Genomic DNA, 23,048 nt, shown 5'->3' with positions numbered 1-23,048 from the left:
ATGTTAAATTTCCAGTTAACTTCTAGGGAAATTAATACTTTAAAGAGTCCCCAATGTGCACAATAGTATGGGATGCACTGTGAGTTGGTTGAAACAGAGTAAATGGCCAGCAATCGTGTGTTATGAGTTTTCATAACTCTTGTGTCTGAAGGAAATGGGAAACAGTATCCCAGTTATTTGGGACATATTTTTATGCAAGGGATTTATGGACTTGGCCCCTAGTGTTCTATGCTTCTGAGTGCTTTCTACTTTTCTTAACTTGATACGTCTCTTAAGTAGGATTTTTTTTCTGTACATTCCATGAAATGTCATTGTCATAAATATACATTTTCTTTTTTATTTTGTTTCCTGCTTTCCAAGGCCCATTCTTCGCTCGTAAGAAGGATTGCTAAAACCGAATGATAATGTGTTGTCTAGCCCAAGAGATCAGTCCTAGGAAGCTGATATTTTAATGAGATATTTATTTTTCAAAACCTTGAATTCATAACAATGAGGAGATGCAAGTCTCTTGGAGCTGCTTGACCCCCTTTCTGTACAGAAACCATTGTGTTCTTGTATCTATTCTAGTTAATTGCTCTGAGTCTGAAAAGATTGAAGCAGAGATCTCCACCTAGTGGTTAAATATAATTTACCAGGCTTTATACAGACGCCCCCAAAGTCTGGGCCAAATTTCAATTCGTTCCTTTCCCCAAAAAGTAATTCAATGGATATAAAAGGTTTTACAGCTCCAGGAGACCAGAAATCTTAGAGATCTAGGTGAATTTAAAATAGAATGTAACAGTTACAGATAAAAAGAAGGTTTTACATAATTTTCAACAAAGACTGTAATAAATGGATCACAGAAATATTTTAAATAATGTAACCTGTGTGTAGTAGGAAGCACTAGTGTTTATAGTAGTTGTAAATGTAATTTTGTACATTGCCTGAAATACACCCTATATATTCCAAATCATAAATGTCAATTGCTTCTCTGATCAGTTAACAGTTCCCTGTTTTATCTTTCTGTTGTTTGTTTTTCTGAGTTTCTTGTCCTGAATTCTACTGTTTGGCTGCTCTGACAATACCAGACATGCGTCTCTCTCTTCTCTCTTCTGACTTCTCCTTTCCCCAGAAATGGCATTCAGTTAATCAAGTAAAATGTCTCTAGTTGGTTGGTCTTGCATTTTTTCATCACATTCAATCAAATATTGTGTTATGTTCATTGACTTGTTCAAATTTTCTGCCACAATAATGAATTTTGAATTTTCAGAAAGGCTGGGGTTGTTTGTCTGTAGTTTTGAAGAAAGCAAAAGAGGAATGTGATTGTTGTTTGAGTTATTTTCCTCACTTTGTTCTGACTCTAAAGGTGATGTATTAGCATATCCAGCAGATGGTGGGTACAGTGTAGCTTTTGGAGCAGAGTTTTCAGCATCATTTATTCTGCTAGGAATTAAAGGCACCTCCTTTTCTGCCTCAAAACTAATGTCTTTTAACTCTGGTTAAGGCTCTTTGTGCTCTCCCAGTGGCATTTCACCTTCTTCATGTATATTGTTATCTTCATCAGGTTGATTGTTTTGAAATGTGTTGCAAATTCTGCACATTCTTCACGTGCCTATTATTGTTTGTTTGAAAATTGATGTCACTACATGGTAGTATATTTCTAGTTTTAGGAGAACTGGGGATACTGGATGTATTAGACATAATAGATACTTTGACAGTGCTTGTACAAAATAATTTACATTTTTCACTCTCCACATCATTCTGAGTTTGTGGTATGTCTTCGGCTAGACCATCCGAGTTCATTTGTGTGTCTGGGATTAGCACTTCAGCCAATGACTCACTGTTATTAGGTGGCTGTTTATTTTCTCTCTCTTCTATTTTTACCCCATTGTCTTCAGTGCTAACTGTTCCATGCGGGTTATCAGTACTGTCAGTTCCATCTTTGCTACTACGAGTTAAATGCTCACTGGCTTCAGTATACAGAAGCAAACTACTGATGTGATTTGGAGGCTCTGTGCTACTTTGTTTGGGAACAAAATATGTTTCTGTTGAAGTTGGGTTGATATCTGGGGGAATCTGTGGTATAACAGTGAAAGTATAAGAGTCCACAGCAAGTAGATTTCCTTCTAATGATTCATGTTCTTTAGCCTTTTCACGGCTCTCCAATCTTTCTATCCTGTTTAAGTTTTCACTCTGGCTTTTTAATACTCGGTTGTCCATCTGGCCTTGATTGCCATTTTTCACTGTATCCTCCATAACTGACTTTAGTTCCAAATCACATTCACTGCTGGGATTTTTTGTCTGCAAGTTGCCTGTGATTTGTGTTTGGATAATAAGAGCTGAAGAAGAATCCCAATCCTTTTCCTTTCTTGTAGTCATCTGTGAATTTTGGTACCCATATGACTCTGTAGCCCCTGTGTCGTCGTCTTTTACTTCTCTAGGATACAGGGATATGGAAATATCTTTTGCCCCATTTTGTGAAATACTTGCCAAATTTTGAGTTGCAAGACATACAGTTGGAGTAATACTTCTCGCAGTTTCCTTTGAGGGTGGAGGTAAGTTACTGTTGTACATAACAGCTTCTGCAAGCACAGATGTGAGATCTTTAGAATTTCTTACATGAGAAATGTTCTTGAACAGCTGAGGAACACTCACTATTGGATTATTGCACTTTTCTTCAGACAATTCTGTTGCATCAGTACTTGTTATAATAGCTTCACTTTTGGCATTTTTGCTCTTAGCCAAGGTCTGCTTGTCAGAGAATTGAGAAACAACTTTTCTGGAATAAATCTCCTTCTGTTCTCTGGTACCTGGATGATTTTGAGGAACTGCAGAAGACCCTTGGTTTGATTTTCTTTCTTTTCTTGTCAACTCTTTGTTGGAAGCCTGTAACAGTTTCTTCTTGGATTCAATTGGTGGTTCTTTGTGTTGATGGTTGGATTTTTGTTGTGTTTTTTCACTGCAATGTGATTTCTCTGGGTGGATTCTCACTTTTCTGAAGGGATGTACATTTAATTTTACAGTTAAAAAGTCTTGTCCTTTAGTTTTCATTTTACTCTTCCAGTTGGCTTCATCTTTCCTCAACCAGGTTTTCCTTCCAATATCTCCCTTAGCAGAAGACAGTTTACCTCCTTCACTTCTTGTTTCTGAATTGCTGTGCTCTCTGCTTTCCAAGGTGATATCTTGGTTTTTTTGAACATTCTTCTTATGAGATCCTACCTCACTTGAGTCCATCATCGTCACATCCAACCTGTTTACCGTTGCCAAGTCAGGTACATAAAAGCTAACACTCTTTGGTATATATCTTTTCTTGACTTCTGGCGATAAAGGCATCTCTTCATCACTCATAAAGCAATCTTCTCCTACTCTTCTATTAGTTTTGGTTTGTTCTTTCTCCAACTTTAAATTTTCCCTGTGATTTTCTTTCTTTTCTTTTGTATAGCCCTGGAATTTATCACAGTTCACATATTTACAGATAAGGGAGTTGTGTAGCTGCAAAGAAATATTTTTGCTCCTTTCCAGCAATCCACATTGATCATCATGTTGTGATCTATGACTTTGTAAAATCTTTTGCATACAATGTTCCTTTGACTCCACTGATGTGTTAGGTGCTGCTGATGAGCTGGTAATAAAATATCTTTGCCTATGAGGTTTTAAACACTTGTCTTCTGCTTCTGGTGGAGACTGCCACGATTCATTTGTTAAATGCTTTTCAAGTCTCTCTTTTGCTAAGGCAGGCGTAGGAGTTGCACATCTTCTAGTAAATGTGTCCTGCCTTATATCTGCTGAATAATAAATGTTAGAATTTAGCACATGTAAGAGTTTTATTACACTGATTAAGTGCATGTTTGGAACTATGTGTATAGTGCCAAAAAGCTCTCTCTGTTTGTGGCATAACATCAACATTTAGCTAACACCTCAGTCCAGCCTGGGTAAAACATTTTAACTCTACAGTGCTGTGGCAATTACACTCACACACTGTGGTCACAGTTGAATTAAAATTAACTGATAGAAGTTTAGAAAACTTCAATCTTAATCAGATCTGTCCATATAATAATGTGTGTGATTATAGTTTTGTTAAAGCAGGGTAACAGGCAGTATATTCAGAGACTGGGTATAGCAATACAAGGCTCTTCTGCTGATATGCCATACTGTCTGGCACGTAAAATACTGCATAAAGATGCAACAGTATTTTTCTGACTCATGCCAACAGATATATTTTGTTAGTGCCACCCAAAATATCAATGAGTTAGGTGTCTGCACAGGGAACTAGGGAGGTGATCTGCAGGGAAAATGCTAGGAATAGTCAAGCTCAGGAGAAAGCTTTGATTAAGTCTTTGTTTTCTTGTTGTTATTTAAGTGAAATAATAAAGGTCAACCAAAAGAAGGGGTAGTAACCCCACTTCCTTCCAGTTTATCTTTATATTCAGTTTTCCTTTGTACAATTGTATTTGTTTTTTCTTCAGTGACATTTCCCTCCTCTTACCAACCTTGTGTCTTGGGACAGCGAGATGCTTTGTCATATGGGAATTTTGAGTTTGGAAGGAAATGAAAGAATCTTTATGGCAAAATTTTCAGAAGTGCTTAAGACCCATTTTCAAAAAAGATTTAGAAGCTTATGTCTCATTGAAAGTCAATGGAACTTAGGTTCCTAACTACCTAAATTACTTTGGAAAATGATACTTAGGCTTTTAAGTCACTTAAGTGCTTTTGAAAATGTTACCTCTAGTGCCTAGACTGATAGAACTTGGCTGCATCATGCAGTCAGACTCCATGCAGAAAGTACCATAGGAACCATTTCCCCATTTCCTTCAGTGAGCCAATTCACACAATATTTATGTTTTATAGACTCATAGACTCATAGACTCTAGGACTGGAAGGGACCTCGAGAGGTCATCGAGTCCAGTCCCCTGCCCTCATGGCAGGACCAAATACTGTCTAGACCATCCCTGATAGACATTTATCTAACCTACTCTTAAATATCTCCAGCGATGGAGATTCCACAACTTCCCTAGGCAATCTATTCCAGTGTTTAACTACCCTGACAGTTAGGAACTTTTTCCTAATGTCCAACCTAAATCTCCCTTGCTGCAGTTTAAGCCCATTGCTTCTTGTTCTATCATTGGAGGCTAAGGTGAACAAGTTTTCTCCCTCCTCCTGATGACACCCTTTTAGATACCTAAAAACTGCTATCAGGTCCCCTCTCAGTCTTCTCTTTTCCAAACTAAACAAACCCAATTCCTTCAGCCTTCCTTCATAGGTCATGTTCTCAAGACCTTTAATCATTCTTGTTGCTCTTCTCTGGACCCTCTCCAATTTCTCCACATCTTTCTTGAAATGCGGTGCCCAGAACTGGACACAATACTCCAGTTGAGGCCTAACCAGCGCAGAGTAAAGCGGAAGAATGACTTCTCGTGTCTTGTTTACAACACACCTGTCCTGTCCTCCCTGCCTGGTATAAGAAGAGAGGTGGAGAGGGTGAAACCTCAGACAATAGAATGACAGCAAGCAGTAGTGTCCTTGTAGATCATCCTTTAGGTTAGTAAAGAGCCCACAGTGACGATGACGGGGGGGTGGGAGGATCAGAATTACCTGCAGCCAGCAAACCAGGGGCCAAATTGTGAAATCTTTAATCAATACTCAGGAGAGCAGTAGCCCAATTAAAGTCAGTGGGGCTATTTGTGAAACTTGCTCACTAATGTGAATAAAGGCCTTGGAATCTAATGCTAAATTTCCTTCTCATCAAGCCTTGAGGGTACTTCTAGGTGAAATTTTTTTCAGCAAAACTTTTTTTGGTGAAAAATACATATTTGGCAACACTGACACTTTTTTCCAATTTGTGTTGGTTTTGCAAAATCGTTTGTGTCAAAAAACCAAAAAACTAAACCCACCATCAAACACTGCATTGCAACACATTTTGACATGAAACATTAATCTTTTGGTTTGAAACAACTTTTCCTTTAAAATGTTTTTGAAAATCCAAAACCTTTAAAATGGTCAAAACTGAGATGAAACATTTTGTTTTGGGTCAAACAAAACATTTCTACCTAAAATCTTTTTTTTTTCTACTTTTTAATTTGCTGAAAACCAGGTTTTTTTCAGATTTTTTGGAATTGCTAACAAACTGGAAAATCCATTATTCACACAACTCTATTGAAAGTTGCTGAGAATCTGCATCTGCCATTAACTCCATTTTGCTCAGCACCTCTCATGATCTATCTCCATAACTTTTACCTTTTGGAATATCTCTCCCAAAGCTCTGCCTTTAGCCCTGAATATTTCATAAAAAGCAATTAGTTTAGTGACACTTCTGAAAGCAAATGAATAAATCCAGATTTGTTTCCTGTCATAAAAGAGCTTAAAAATCCTAATTTAAAATAAGTAGCAACTTAAGAAAATAAATTAATAAACATGTGGCATCTGAAGAATAACCTGGAAGCCTTGGGTAATAAATCTCTACATTAAAAAAGGAAAGCAGATAACCAGAAATGTTGTTGTAATATATTTGTTTCATACATGTTATGAACTAAACCCATAAATTGCTGGATATGAGCTGTTGTCGTAGGAGCTCTCAAAGCAGCTAATGTGCTTCATGTTGTTCTGCGTAATTCACCTAAATAAAGAGAGATCACAAAATGAAGAGGGAGAACCAGAGGAATAGCCTGCCTAGAGTTATGTTTAATGTAGAGGCAGATTGGCAGGATTTTATTGTGCTTGAGTGTTTGTGAGGCTTCCTGAGAGCAGTGAATGTTACCGTATGAATTTGCAAGATGAGTGTTGCCTCGGTAGGCTAAGGAGGGAAGTCCATACCTAGGGAACAGTACGGAAGCAGAGAAGAGGGAGCAAAGGACATGAAGAGAGAGATCTAGAAGGACTTCATTTACTGAGAGAAAGCTTTGTCTCCAGAAAGAAGATTCATCTAGGGACCAGATTCCCTGATTGTGAGAGGGCATGGAGACCTGGTCAATAGCATGAATGCATTATTTTAGGATTTCCCCAAACATCAGAAGTTTGTTGTGTTTCCTTTTTAAAAACTTGTTAATGCAAGAAAATTTACATCACTGGCTGGGATTGTGGCAGATGCAGGTATTTTCCAACACCAGCCACAAAATCAGTGTGCCTTTCTTGTCATCATGAAAGGGCAATGCAAGATCACTGTATTGATTTTTCACGTTCCATGAGGAGTATTAGCTGCGATATCATTACAACAAGATGGATAGCCACTCTAGAGTTGGAGTCAGTCAAATGTCAATATCAAATACCAGTATCCTCCCATTATTGTCATTTGCGTGTGTGGGGAGGGGGTGTTTCTTCTTAAAGACAAGCTTGCTATTGAGAAAAAAGCTTTGGGAGTGTGAAGGGGTACTAGGGAGACATGATAGATGAGTGTTAGGGAGCTTACACCAATTTCAGACACAGGAAACTTTCACCATCTTGTGTCTGGGCCTGATTCTTCACTATATTGCGTTTGTTACAGTCATTTATACCCATGCCGAGTGGGTGTAAAATGTTACCAAATCACCCACTTTGTCCACTTATCAATTGCTGCCCAAGGTACATGGCAGTGGAGAAACAAGCCCAGGACACTTACTTTTGTGTCTCATATTTCATTACCATTGGATCCTGTCAGTACTGTCTTTAAAAAGGAAACTCACCTTTATCAGTCTTTGAAAGTTCCTGCAGCACTGTAGTCTGTAGATCTTCCCACTGATCAAAGGCGCTTGGTTTTGTAATGCTCCTGTGGAAATCTTTTGTTAGGGACCCTGCTTCATTTGTTATCGACATAGTCTCACAAGGCTCTTGAGGACATGATTCTACCATTCTGCATTTAAGGCATAAAAATGAGCCACTCTTTTTATATTCATTCGCTCTCTGAATGCTTCTGAGTGGTGCGTCTAGCCCTATGGACAGAGCGTCTGCCTTTACTGTTGCTCGATGCCTGTTTTCCTGTAAAAGTGGCATTTCCCTGCCAGACCCCACAATGGACGTGGCCTTTATTTCATTTTCCTGAGTTAAGTGGCAGTTACAGGCTCCCTCAGTGAGGTAATTTCTTGGCTCATGACCACACTGGGATTCATCTAGAGTTCTGCAACAGCAGTTTTCTGATGTGTGTTCATTTGCTTTGCCTTGTTGAAGTTTCCAGTTAAGGAGGGCTAAAACTAGGCAAGTGAGACCAACAGCTCCTGCGACAGATACAAGGTTCGTCAAAGACACAATCACGTACATAAAGGTATAAATCATCCAATGTTAAACATACATGTAGGAATGTAATTAATTATAACTGGTATGATAGCTTTCCTGCCTTACAGGGTTTTTAAAATATAGAAAAAATATCCAATTAAGCAGTGAATAATTGTATCTGTATTATTCCATCTTTCTGTAGAGATAGCTCATGCAACTTTTTCTATAGCAATTATTCAAGAAGCAAATACATTGTAATGGCTGGGGATATGTCTGAGAGTTCTTTAGCAGAAGGGAGAGGCTGAGACTCCATTCCTTCTGTGGTACAATTACTGAATTAAAGGGTGCTGTCAAGTCTGATAGGTTCAAATTCCCTTGCCTTTTTCTAGAAAGGTCATTTTACCATTTTGAAATGCCACCCACTGACTGCCAAATGAAGGAAGCTTTATATAAACTCTTCAAAATGAAGTTAAAAACAGCTCGAAAAACCCAACCACCTAGAATGAGCAACTCTACAACAAACGCGACACGTAGACAAGAAAGGATAAGTCATATATAAAATTCTGTACTGAAAACTGACATTCAGAAAGTATTAAGGTGGTATCTTTAAGCTCTCAAAATCAGGAAATGCCAAAATTAAGCCACAACCTTAACTCTGCCTGCTTCTGCAAATGCATTACCATACTATGTTTAATTACATCATCACTATCTCCAACAGGACAGTATAAAGTCATATGAGTTTTTTACAGCCTTAGCTAAATATGTCATCTTGTATTAAATGTGCGATGTGGGGGAGCTGTATATGGGGGTGGGTTGGTAGCTCCTTAGGGCCTCAGTCTGTAGCAGGGCATAGGTGATGGTTGGCCGAGGGGCCAGGTCACAGGATCCACTAATGTGCAGACACTCTGGGACATTTCCTCCAGGCTATGGATGGTGGGTGCTAGGATTGCAGATGCCTACACCATTAGGTTGGGGTTGTGTCTGTGGTCACAGAGAGAGGATTACTCCACTCTGTTGACCCCCCACACACACCGCCCTGCCAAGATAGGGCTGAGTGTTTGTGTGTAGCTCAATACAGTCTTTACTGAGGTTTTGCCTCTCTAGGGTAGAGGGAAAGCAGCACCTCTACAGAGCGGGGCACATTACAAACAATGCTAATTTTTAATATAATGGCTTTCCAAAAACTAAGATCAAGTTCCTGAATTTGTGGCACATGCCTCGTGGGTCCAAACGGCCATTCAGAGGCTGGCATATGGTCATGGGTAACACATCAATGAAGCAGCAAATGGTTAATCCAAGTGATAGGTAAGCAGTTGAGGGCTTTTTCAAGGAACCTGAGCAGATGAATGTAAGGCCTGATGGCATCTCCAGCTGCATGGTGCCCCAAGCAATATTCCAGGGCATTGGTTCTCTCTGTACTCAGCGGGAGAATTATCACCTACCATTGCCCGCAAACCCCTTGTGATTGGTTTTGTTTGTTTTCCTTGGCAGTCTTCTATCCAAGCACTGACTAGGTCTAACCTTTCTTAGCTTGTGAAATCAAACGAGATCACACTTGAGGTGGTATGACTTCAGGCAATGGTATGTCTGCAGGCTAGACTTTAGATTATAAGGTAAAACTGTACATATGTATGTACAAGGACAGCAGTTGCCAGCTGCACAGGAATCTGTGTGACATATCAGGCACAATTGTTCCTTCATTCCTTAGGGAGGATGGCAACACTCTTTATGTATTTGATGGAATTTAACGGAGAGGAGAAAAACACTGTAACCAACCCATTCCAATCAAATGATTTGTGACAGTGGCTGCTACTAATGTTGCCTGCTGTGTCCCAGTTTGAATCAATACTGAATATTAGGCTAAGTGATAAAATGTTCATCCAAAGTTCTACTGAATTATACAAATAAAATTCAATGTTAATAAGTGCAAAGTAATTCACATTGGAAAAATAATCCCAAATATGCATATGAAATGATGGCAACCAGATTAGCTGTTACTGCTCAAGAAAGAGCTCTTGAAGTCATGGATAATTCTCTAGAAACATCTGCACAGTGTGTAGCAGCAGTCAAAAAAGCCAACAGAATGTTAGGAAAGGGATAGATAATAGAGAAAATATCCTAATGTGGCAATATAAATCATGATACCTCCACACCTTGAATACTGCATTCAGTTCTGGTTGTCCCATCTCAGAAAAGATATATTAGAATTGGAAAAGTTGCAGAAAAGGGCAGCAAAAATGATCATGCGTTTGGAACAGCTTCCATACATGGAACAATTAAAAGACTGGAACTGTTCAGTTTAGAAAAGAGATGGCTAAGAGGGGATATGAAAGAGGTCTATAAAATCATGAATGTATGGAGAAAGTGAATGGAGAAATGTTATCTCTCCTTCACAAACACAAGAGCTAAGGGTCACCCAATGAAATTAATAGGCAGCGGGTTTAAAACAAACAAAAGGAAGTGCTGCTTCACACAATGCACAATCAACTCATTGCCATAGGATGTTGTGATGGCCAGAAGTATAACCGGGTTCAAAAAAATTCGATAAGTTCCTGGAGGGTAGATCCAGCAATGGCTGTTAGCCGAGATGGTCAGGGACACAACCCCATGCTGTGAGTGTCCTTAAACCTCCAGCTGCCAGAAGCATTTGGCACTGGTCACTGTCAGAGAGAGGATCCTGAGTTAGATGGACTATTGGTCTGATCCCATGCAGCCATTCTTATGTTCTTAGAACATGAAGGTTTGTAAAAGTCTGGCCAATTAATAAACACTGTTGACATAATTTTCAAAATTAGGTGCCCAAAGTTGGGTAACTAAACCCACAGTTGACAAATAGGATCAGAGTGCATTCAGCACTCCAGAAAATCAGACCGCTTATTTAAGAGCCTAGCTATAAATGTAGGCCTTTAACATTAGGCGCCCAAGTTTGAAAATTTTGGCCTGTATTTTTTTGATATTAAGTTCATGTGCACAAAAAAAGAGGGCCAGAGTATACATTACCTACAAAGCAAAACAGAGCTACCAGAATAACATCCCGCCAATAGGAATTAATCTTTTTGTTTTTTAGAACAACAGTAAAGTTCTGAGGATCTGAGTTACAGTTGGCCTCAGTTAGTTCAAGCACATTGTGAACTGCAGGGTTTTTGGAAGCTCTGCAGTTTATATCATTAGCATTTTTGAGCAACCTGGTTGAAGAATTCACATAGCTCCTTAAGAAGAAAGCTAGATCACACAGTTTGCACGTGCAATTCCATTGATTTTGATCTAAGCTAAGAAGAATTAGCTGAGGGAGGTGAGAAAACGTATCTGGAATGAGCGTCAGCCTGTTTCGGGAAAGATCCATTTCTTTCAGCTGAGGTAGGTGTTGGAAGGCATTTTTCTCAATGTAACTAATGAAATTGTTAGATAAATCCAGACTCCTAAGCCTATGAAGACATGCGGTTCCAAAGCTGCTGTCCGTAAGATTAGTGATTTGATTCCCATTTAGCTGCAGTCTCATAAGGTCCTTCATATTTTTGAACCAGGTCCCATAGATGTTCCTCAAAGCATTGTTGCTTAGCACCAGGACTTGCAGCTTTCGAAGCTCACTGAAGCTATTATCACTGATAGAAGAGCTCGATATTTGGTTTTGGTCTAGCAGTAGAGTCCTCAGATCTCGAAGGCCATTAAATGCATTTTCTTTAATGTCTGTAATTCTGTTGCTGCTCAGCCTTAGTAGAGTTACATTGAACAGGAGGGACAAGTTGAAGCTTTCTACTGAAGTGATATTTCCATCAATGACAATTAATGCTTTTGTGGTTACAGGAGCAGCTGTAAAAAAGGAATAAAGGCATTATCTACAGGCTGTAGGCATGGGCTGGGTCTCAATCAATATCTTAATACTAACAAAGGCTGTTACTGATGGCACAATAATTTTTTTTTCACTTCTGATTTTAAGGAAATGCTTCATATTTTATTTATTTAGATTTCTGAAATCCTTTATAGGCACCCCTTCAATAAATTAATACTGTGAGATAAAAGACTGCTCATCCCAGCTTGACAAGTACATGAATATTCACAAGCAAATGTATTGAGGGTATTAAAATAGATCCAAACCCCTCAGCCCTCTCCCATGCCCAGAAACCTGGAGGAAAGATGGACTTTGCAGTGTACTTGGATGATTAACTGATCCAGCCTCTGGTGGACCAAAGGGCTGAGCCCCTCACGGAGAACAGTCTGCTGCCAACTCTCTCCCAGTTACAGCAATGGCACTCCAGCTCTAGTACCCTCACTGGTCTCAGCTATGGCACCAGTGCCTGGGGGATTTGCCAGGTCTCTACATTAAATGACTAGCTTCCAAGGTTAATACCAACCCTTTGCATTCCACCCAGAAATGTTTTGGTCTCCAGAGCATTGATGTAACATGCTTGCCGCATGAAACTCCACATAATAAGCAGGCTGCAGCATTCTGTTTCCAAGTGATCTCAAGGTTCGGCCCCATGTAGAGGACATTGCAGCAATCAATCTGAATATGAAAAAAGGGGGATAATTGTGGCAAGGTCCCTGCAGCAGGGAGAAAAGGTCACATTCTTCTTGCCAGGCATAGATGGTGGGGGAGGAGCTACTGGCCCTCGGCCCTGCTTGGGCATCCAGGAGCAGCCCAGAATTTAACACACCAAGTTGCACACCTGTGTTACAAACTGCAGTAACAACACTCCCTCAGTCTGGGGCACCAAAGGAAATTCTGCCAGCTCTTCCAGCTGCTTCCACCAACCCACCAGCATAATCTTTGTCTTGCCTAGATTACATTGCAGCCAGCTAGCCCTCATCCGAGCTCATCTACGTGCTGGGTTATTCATCATAACCTGCATGTCATTTCACATGCATCAGAACATTAGATTTTTTATTTTATTTTTTTAGCTGTGCACTGACATGACATATTGGTTCAAGAAACAGAAAACCATCTGTTCCACTAGACGTCAAAGTTAATGTATTGCTTACTACTGTCACTGTTGTTATTTTGGGAGGAACTTTTCATTGCTTATGGAAGTGCGAAACTAACATTTTTGTGCCAGACAGTGCAGGCAAAGCGCTATGCTTGCTTCCCACATACAGCTCTGTCAGCAGGCCTCATTCCTGTCCTGTGACTAAAACTAATAAACATGAAGGGGGCCTTTTCTGTTATGGATGCCCTGAGGATTTCCACATGGCAGTCCCATATGCGCTGGTGAGCACAGACCCCTATCAGATACGTGTTGCATTAAATAAACTCCTCTGTGTGATAAAAGGAAAACGTCCTCTCAACTTCAAACTATGGTCAATCCCATTGGAATTATCACTTGAGAGTGACTTGGAATGTTATCTTCGGGAGTCCAGCAGTGTTTGCATGATAAAAGAGATATCACAATAAGTTATTGCAGCATCTCTCCAACATACTTACGTTATTGGACTCTTATGACAGGTTTTAAAATGACAATCAACAGACTGTACAGTAACATTCAAGCAAATAAAGTAAATGAAAAATTTTCTTCTGATAACATAAAATGGTGTAGAAAAAAGTCTCATTTTATTTTTGTTTGTGAGATTTGTTCCTGTTTCTGCATTAAGGAAAATATGCTGCTTTAACAGAAAACATTTATTGACTGACTGACTGACTTACTAATTATGTGGTAGCACATACATTATGGCAATTGTACATGGCATCAGGTGATGTCACCTTTAGACAATCAGATCCTACAAATGTTACATTCTGGGAATTCAAAATACAATCTGTGTAATAGGTTCACATAGCAATATTATCATAGAATAGAATAGTAACATTAATAACATTAATCTTCTCTGGCCTGGCCTACACAAGAAAATTAAGTTGGCTGAAGTCTATCCTGATTCAGGATACCACTTAAGAACCTGCTTAACTGATTCAATGGCACTTAGGTATATGTAATACTTTTCTGAATCAAGACCTATATGACTTTGGACAAGTCACTGGCAGCCTGTTGATTTCACTGGGCTTTACATCCAGACCTTAACCTCTCTTTGATTTAGCATCCCTCTGTGTAAACTGGACTTAATAACACTTACCCACCTTAGTGAAGCACTTTGAGAACTATGGATGAAAGACGGTTTAAGTGCCAAGTGTTATTTAATTTTATGGCTATTAGTACTTCTGGTTTCTTAAGCCGATAATGCCTTTCTGTTTTCTGAGCTAGTATTAGAGGTTTGCTGCTTTTAGCAATAAACAAAGTATGTTATTTAGCATCAGTATGAAAGTCACATTCGGTTTAAATTTGTTAATAAGGTGTCTTATTAAATTGTTGACTTAAGCAAGCAATATGTAATGAATACAGTCAACATATCTTGGTAGCATTTCCACAGCTCATTTAGCCCCAATAAAAAGAAACCATTGTTTCAGAATTATAATGTCATAATGCACTTTGATTCTAATCTCTAACGCTGGTATATCACTTAATCTCACTAATGCTGTAGAATTGCCTGGCAATCCAAAGTTCGTTCAGCCAGTGTAAGGCTTGAACTTTGCACAATATGTGAACAATAACTTATTAAAACAATCTTTTTTTTTTAAGTGTCTTACTGCATGAAATGACTCCTTTCTCAGTAACAAAGGTTTTCAATTACCTCTGAAGGCCTTAGAATAGTTTTGGTAAGGCCGCTAGGCAAAGAGAAATAAAACAATGTTATCACTCTTTAGACAGCATGTGCAGAGATTTGCTTTCAGAAGCAGAGTCCAGAAACAGTCAATACAATTAGAGGACTGCAGTGAGCTCACTGTATATAATAAATATCAGTTCTCTTGGAGTGTCTTACTTCATTACCTGGTATATATGTTAATCCTTGACACAGAGTTACATTTTCTGAGCGTACCAGGCATGAGGAGGGACATGATGTTATTAACTGAATCACCATAGCAAGTAGAATGAGCAATGTACCTACAAGAAAAAGAGCATATATTTCATGGTATTGACATTTATTATTCAGAGATTAATTGCAAGTGGCTAATTAAGTACATTAGTGGCCTCTGCATTTTTTAAGGAAATTTTAGTTTGTCATGAGAGAATGGTGAATTTTACGGCCTGAAAGATGTCCAGTGGACAGCACTTATGACTGAAATTTTCCGTTACTCCTGGTTTATTAAAGATACAGTACAAGTAAGACAACAGTGTATGTTTATGTGATAGCTTGGTCCAGTTCTTAAAAGGGCCTCAAATTTAGAGGGCACAGTTTAGCATTTGCAATTAATTTAAGGCAAACTCATGGCTCATCTCGCCTAACCACCAGACTGTATCCATGTTGCAGGTACTTAGACATCTACATGCTGCAAACTATAATTGTGGTTGTTTCAAAGGCACGTTTGTTCCCAGAAAATAAAAGACATCGACTCATAATCAGTTCTTTTTATATTTAGCTAGTTCTTGTGTTTTGATCAAATAAAACTATTTGATTCTATCAGGTCCTGATTCAGCAAAGTACATAAACACATGCTTAACGTTAAAAATTATGGGCCTAATCCATGTTCATTGAAGTCAATGGGAGTCCTTCCCTCAACTCCAATAGGCTTTGGATCATTTATGTCAACGGGATTTAATCACTCTGTAAGATGTGATTATGTGCTTTGCAGAACTACGGCCACAGAGATGATGTTGTCAGGCTCAGTACAAGAAGACAGGCAGACAGATATCTCCATAATTACAGTCCATTTAATATAATGAATAGATTGAGATATCAAGCAAACCCCATGAAATAATTTCATATCCAGGCCTTCTGTAATGCCAGGAGAATATCCTCTCCATGCTCCTGACCACTGCCATAGAACAACTGAAGAAGAGACAGTCTTCAAGACCCATATTTGGTTTTAAAAAAAAGACTTTGTGCACTGGGGTCAGGATACATTGGAAAAATTTAATCCATTCAGTGTTAACATAGAAGAGAAAAGCTATTCAATAAAGTGAATAGGTTTTTAACTACTGAGTCTAGTTGTATTAATGCAAGGCACTCAGAAATATGAGACACAACAGCTTTCAAAAGCGTCCCCACTACTTCTCAGCTTGGAGCATGTAACAGAAGCTCTTAGCATCACGCAAGTTGGCCCTTTGCTGGGGACACATTGCACAGTGTGTCACAAGGCCCTTAGATTAGCCATAAGAGCCTATTAGCATAGTATGGCTACAACCCCACTAAATCTAACATTGAGATTTAGAGTAAAATTCTGAAGTCCTGCTCATGTGTGTTGTCTGGCTGCTGTCAGTGTGACTACTCATGTGAGTAAGAGCTGCAGGGACTGATCCTAAGACTCTTAAAGTGGGAAGCAGGAGGGGAGGAGTTGCCACCAGCCCAAGAATTGATCCCTGTCTTGGCATTAAAGTCTTCTTAAGTGCACATCTGATAAGTTACACACTGGCAGGCCCTATAAAAGCCAGAAGTACTGCGCCTGTGACTTCAAGAAAATGCTCATGCTATAAGATCTAAACATGCCATTCATATAGGACATGCCAGTATACTCACGGTGGCACCAAGGAATGCAGAGAGAAGTGGAGAGGCTCCACAATCACCCTCCCCCTTTTTTTTATCTGTATAGTCAGGGCCGGCTCCATCATTTTTGCTGCCCCAAGCAGCCAAAAAAAAACAAACAACAACCCGCAATTGGTGGCACATTGGCGGCAGCTCTACTGCCGCTGCTTCATGAAGAGCCGGACGTGCCACCATTTTCGGTTGGCGCCCCAAGCACCTGCTTGCTGTGCTGGTGCCTGGAGCCGGTCCTGGGTATAGTGTCTAGAAGGAAGGTTAGAACTGGCTGTACGCGAACAGGCTTATCTGTAAATGGTGTCAGCTTTCCTGGTCAGAGTCTCCTACAAACGCAGATATCCACATTTTAAAAATCAAAACTGCAGCTACAGCTCCTCTTTTATTTGCAATACAAAATGTGCATATGCTCTCTCTCTCTCTCTCTCTCTCTCTCTCTCTCTCTCTCTCTCTCTCTCTCTCTCTCTCTCTCTCTCTCTCTCTCTCTCGTATTCACAGGGAAGACCAGAATTTTCTGAAGTAGTCACAAAATTAGAAGAATGCCTATGTAATATTGAGGTAAGAATATAAGCTCCTGCAGTTAAGTAATGTGAATGCAAGTTGCCGAGCAACACAAGTGTGAAAGAGACCATAGAATTTGTTGACCTGCTTCACCCAGTTGTAACCTCCCCCATTAAATTTTAAGGTGATACAGTAAACAATAGCCCCATGAGTGCCCTAAGAAGAAGAAGGCCAAAAGTCAGCCTGACAGAACACACTGCTGTGAGTATGATATGAGATCAGGTCTCTCACTTGCTCTTGGCTCCCTGCATTTCCAGAGATGATAATGCTGCAGAGAAAGACTATTCAGCATTGCAAGGATGTAGCTTGCAGTAGTCTTAGGTGGACCCACTTCTCCCCACCCAGAAATCCCAGGACTGCTTGGCTAGAAAGAAGAATCTGACATGGATTTTCGGGAGGGAGATTAAAAGATCAAACATAAAAAGAGAAATACAACGCTACATTTCTGCTTCTCTCTTGGCTAATAAACAATTGGATCTATCAGCAGTCAGCCCAATGAAGATAACTGATCAAACAGGAAGTGAGCTTGATTAGGGACTCCAGCCCTGAATTTTGTGTGTGTGTGTGCACAAAAATTCCCCCTTTTCTTTAAAATGTATCACTGCTCTTCAGCTAAAGGTTCAGAGCAGACTCCCATAATCTATTACATTTCTTCATGCTCTGACTGCAGCAGGTTGCTTTATGTGTAGGTGGAAGCTTTTAAGTTTTTAGAACAAGTGAAGTACTATATCACAAGTAACCGTGCTGTCTCACGGGAGAACTGGCTTCTGTGATACATAGGCAGCAGTGCATGTAGGATGAAATCTGGGCTATGAACCAAAAAAAGAAGCTTTATTTATCTAAGGAGTTAGTCTTAAGCTCCATTGTCTCCATGACAAAACCCTGTTTAGGAGAGTTTTAAGGAACAAAATCTGTGGAGAGTTGTTAAGTGCTACAGGCAACAAAGGATGAAATCTAGGGTGATAAGATTTTTTGTCCTTTTTGTTTCCTCTCCCCTCACTCCAAAAATTAATTTTGTTCCTTTTAAAACTTTTTGATGTGTCCTAGCACTACACGCTTGCCCTGCCATTCTGGGTTTGTACTTAGAGATTCGTGAATTATAAGGCCAGAAGAGACTTCTATTAGGGTGACCAGATGTCCCGATTTTATTGGGACAGTCCCGATTTTTGGGTCCTTTTCTTATATAGGTTCCTATTATCCCCCACCCCCATCCCGATTTTTCACACTTGCTGTCTGGTCACCCTAACTGCTATGCTCATCTAGCATAACTTCCTATAGAACACAGGCCATAGAATTTCACCCAATAATTCCTGAAGTGGAAGGAATTGTTGTTCCCTGCTACGTAAGTGAACACTATCAAGCCCAATAACTCACAGCTGAACTGGAGCATATCTTTTAGAAGCACATCCAATCTCGATTTAAAGACTCCAAGAGATGATGAATTTACCCTTCCCTCGGTAAGCTGCATGCAGCTCTCATCTGCTGCTGATCAAAGTCAGGAGGCACTGCTTTTTTCAGCCAATGCAGCAGAAGAAAGAAGGGACACAAATAGGGTGACCAGAGGGCAAGTGTGAAAAATTGGGACAGGGGGTGGGGGTAATAGGAGCCTATATAAGAAAAAGCCCCCAAAAGCAGGACTGTCCCTATAAAATCAGGACATCTGGTCACCCTAGACACAAATATTAATGAGAAAGAGGCGAATAAAAATAATCCAGGACTGCAGCAAAATTTTTGTGTTCTGTTGCACATGCTCAGTGCGTTGAAGCCTCTTTAACACTATTAAGGCTCATGAGCAAATGTTGACAATGCTCTTTTTTAATCCAGTTGATGTCTCCAGCCTCCAGCAACAGCAGTGGCTCTTTGTCACCTTCCTCTTCTTCTGACTGTCTCATTGCACGAGGAGGTCCTGGCCGTAGCCATGTTGCAGCTTTACGTAGCCGGTTTGAGCTGGAATATGCCTTGAATGCAAGAGCTTATGCTGTTTGGTCACAAAGGTAAGTGATGTTGGACTAGCTCTTACTATGGGACAGTGTGGTGGGCAGCATCAAGAAAGTGCATCCAAGGAGACATCCATCATCCTCCATAGACTGTGAGATTTCCAGATTAGGGACCACTCTTCTTGGGTATTTGGTAAGCACCTTGTAAATAGTGGGCAATATAAATACATGCATCCGACGAAGTGGGTATTCACCCACGATGTTCCAAAATGTCTGTTAGTCTATAAGGTGCCACAGGATTTTTGCTGCTCATATGATATATAGTTGCTGCTGTATAAAGGTTTGAAAAGTGTTTCGGAATCCTAGCTTCTCAGACAGTACTACAACAGTATGATGAGCCCGAGGTGTTTAAAATGTGATGGTATCTATCTGATTGGGTAGGCCACAAGTGGATGCTTCATTCTAAAGGTTTCACAAAATCTAATATTAATATAGATTTTGTTTATGATGTAAAAAAATAAAAACAGTGATGGGGGTATTTAGACAATTGCCTGCACTGGCTGGACTGCCGACACAGCAACACTGCTGTACCATAGGACAACAAAGAATGATGACTGCCCATCAAGGGGTGTCATTACAAGTGTTCAGTAGGTAAACACACATATTTCCACTACCTGTAAGTGAACCCGCAGGACCCCGTGGATTTTTACATTATAGTTTGTTGTTTGCATTTGAAATTCTGAGCGAAGAAAAGTTAAGCAATCAAAATGCTTATCTTAGCAAAACAATAGTGAATAATTAATAGAGTGTATGTAAACTACAATGATAGGAGCTTCTGGCTACAAGATGGAAAAGCCAGGTTAGATAGCTGACAAACATTTCAACAGGTGGGTGTAGCCAGTTGGTGCTGTTACATATAGTTCGTCAAGTTTTTTTCTTAGCATGGGAGCATTGTTCAGTCTTTGAAAATAGGCTTTATCATCAGTTATATGATTCGATTTCTTATTAGGGGAACTGTGGCAAGTTTGAGTTGCTTGAGCTAAAGGACCAGGTCTGTACCTTGGAGACAATAGCAGATTCATAAACGTCTATACATTATCTAGCCACTAGAGGGAACTGTGTTCATGTGAGACACATTCATGAAAACAAGCTAGTAGAAGTCAGGGCTTTCCTGGTGGCTTACCCAGTTAGCAGGCAGCAAAACCCTGCATAGATCTGCCAAGTAGATTCCACTGACTCCCTATGACAAACATAGCTTGTGCACTCTGCCAAGATATAAGAGACATGGGCGTGGCCTTCTGGCCAGTGGGAACTAGAGGCAGAGAGAGTCATTCCTTCAGGGAACACTACATACAGCCAGGCTTGGGGAGAAAGTTATATTATTATTTGTGTTACCAGGAAACCTTCCTCTGCCCTTGCTTAACGTTAAGATTACTTTAATATGAAGTGTGTAGCCATTATCTGGAGTGGTGTTTGAACACTCTTTCCTCACAGTGGCATTCAACAGCAATAAAATGCCATCATCTCCAGTAAATTACTAGTAGTAGTAGTATGTATGTATGAATGTATGTATGTACTAAATTTGGATTTCACAGACATAAAAAATGCCCAACTCCCTGCCTCGAACAGCTTACACTCTAAGTAGACAGAGGTTTGAGGTAGTGGGAGAAGGCTGCAGTACAAAAGCAAAGTAAGCTGCTGTGGTTTTGCAATATACTTCTTATTGCTAGGCTCTCTTTTTTTTTGTTTGTTAATTTGTTTGTTTTAATTTAAATTGTGATCTGAGCGAAATGAAAGGACTGAAGTGAGGCCTGCGGACAAAATTATTGAGCTGATGATGGTGCACTGATATTAAATGGTATCAGCAGGGCTAGACTGTGACTAGAACTATGCTGCAGGAGAACCTGCGTGGGCCACCTGTCCAAGGGTATTCTGCGTCTGGACACATCCGTGGAGTGGGTGGAGTCTTGGCTCTGCCCAATGGGCAGCCTGCATGAAGGGTGTTGCAATTCACTGCCGCTATACGCCAGGAGCAAATTATTCTCTCCTGACCCTGCCTCCTTCCTCCCACAGAGGGAGGAAGCAAGGAAGGAATTGTGCCTCCAAATGTGTATCCAAGTCACGGGGCTTCCTGGGCCTGCCCCTGAGTTGCCCAGGGTTCTGTCTAGAGTGAGCATTTAGTCCTTAGTGTTCAAAAGACATCAGATGAAATCCTGACCCCCTGGCAGTAATAGTAAAACTCCCAATGACTTCAGTAGGGTCAGGACTTCACCCCTAATATATGCTACAATTAAATCAAAACAGAGGAACAGTAAATGGTATAATGACTGATGCTAATGTATGTGGTACATTTCTTTACAGAAGAGAAGCCATTACAGAATTTTCTGTGGCTGTCTGAGATCTATGTTCTCTGTGTTATTGTAACATTAAGGTTCATATCTGAAGTAGTCTGTGCTACCACTTGGGAGACCTGGGTTTGAGGGCAAATTTAACAATCTCCCTTTTCAGTCTCCTGGGGACTGAGAGCACTGCTGAAATGAAATGGCACTTAATTTCTGCAAGAAGACACAGATTTATGCTTTACTCTCTAGCACCACCAAGCAGTCAAAAACTGTAACAGCAGAGAAACCACCTGGACATCCTGCCCTCCTGGCTCTTATGGGGAGTGAAAGGCCTGAGCTGGAAAGTAGTGGCCCCAGATGGGGAGAGAGGGACCGCACACCTGCACTTTGATGTGAAGGCTTTCCATATTAAAAATAGAAATCCTCATCTGGTGAAATAAAAGATCTGCTTTAAATGTGAGAGGGAAGTGAAGGTAGGGATTGGGGTCAGGAGAAAGGAAGAGAGACCCTGCTTTAATCCTTCTTCCGTAAAGAACCAGATAGTGCTGTGGAATTTAATAGTTTTGCATGAAACGAATGAGGGAGTGACATATTTAGGTTACACTGCAGACACCCGAGAGAGTGAAGAAGCTATTGCTACAGCCTGCCTGCTCCTATAATTTAGTATTCTCAATGTGCCAGCCATGCTCTTTAGTTCACTGAATGGATTCCTCTATAACCCAAAGGGTTATTGAAAGTCCCCTCTCCCCCCTCTCAATTTCTCTGCAACAAAAATTAACTAAATGCTACCCTATAAATAGAACTTAGAAAGCTTCACCTAGAGGCAAAATGTACAATAAAATGATAATGATTTCTGCAGTTTTTCAATTATACAACATACTGAGATGATTAATGACTTGACTTTCTAATGACAAGAGTTTCTGAAGGTTTTAATTTTGGGAAATGTATACATTTGGAACAAAGAGGGGCTCTGCATTTCTGGCTGCATTATACTGGAATATTTCTCCATCTCTTCTACTTTCTCAGTTCTGACCACTTCATATTCTCTGAAATACTGTGCAGTATGCAGTCTGGTAATGCAGCTGAGACAATTCATCTAATGAAATCTCCCTGTCCCATACATTTAGTTAAACAGGCATGACACTGAAGTTATTTGCTTGCTTCTTGCCTTGTAACTTTAGTGTTTGTGTTTAGTGAGTCTCTCTCCTGCATGGCAGCGGTTACCATGTGTGAAGTAATAAGAGGCGGGTCACAGCGCCCTCGTAATGAATTGGGTGCAATAGCAATGCATTCTGATTGCCTGTCTAATCAGGCTGTTTAATGTATCAACCCATCACACAGTAGAAGCTTTAACAGTTGATTTTCTACTTCTTTACACCTTTAGCTCTTCTTATATAAGGGCAAATTTGCAGAAAAATAACATTCCTCTTATTCTAAGTAGAACCCAGACCCAAAGGAGTTAGGATGAATCAGAATGATTTTGTGCCTCGTTTTCTTTGAAGTGTGAAATTAACACATTCTTAGGCATTGG

The 23,048-nt window shown here is 40.0% G+C and overlaps 2 protein-coding genes across 3 annotated transcripts in view; one reads left to right on the top strand and one right to left on the bottom strand.

The window, feature by feature from the left end:
* Positions 1 to 23,048, top strand: part of LOC115655894 (serine/threonine-protein kinase TNNI3K) — a 177,364-nt gene that overhangs the window by 136,992 nt on the left and 17,324 nt on the right. For both annotated transcript variants that reach the window (XM_030571898.1, XM_030571899.1), the window contains 2 exons: positions 17,176 to 17,235; positions 19,063 to 19,232. In XM_030571898.1, coding sequence (XP_030427758.1) covers positions 17,176 to 17,235; positions 19,063 to 19,232 — 230 coding nt within the window. The remainder of the gene's footprint in view (positions 1 to 17,175; positions 17,236 to 19,062; positions 19,233 to 23,048) is intronic.
* On the bottom strand, positions 1,125 to 8,220 carry LRRC53 (leucine rich repeat containing 53). Its single transcript, XM_030571897.1, is given in 3 exon segments — positions 1,125 to 1,556; positions 1,558 to 3,764; positions 7,635 to 8,220. Coding segments are annotated over 3 exon segments (3,225 nt in total).

The sequence above is a fragment of the Gopherus evgoodei genome, chromosome 8, assembly GCF_007399415.2.
Source record: "Gopherus evgoodei ecotype Sinaloan lineage chromosome 8, rGopEvg1_v1.p, whole genome shotgun sequence".
Lineage (NCBI taxonomy): Eukaryota > Metazoa > Chordata > Testudines > Testudinidae > Gopherus > Gopherus evgoodei.
This window is presented reverse-complemented; position numbering and strand designations above follow the sequence as displayed.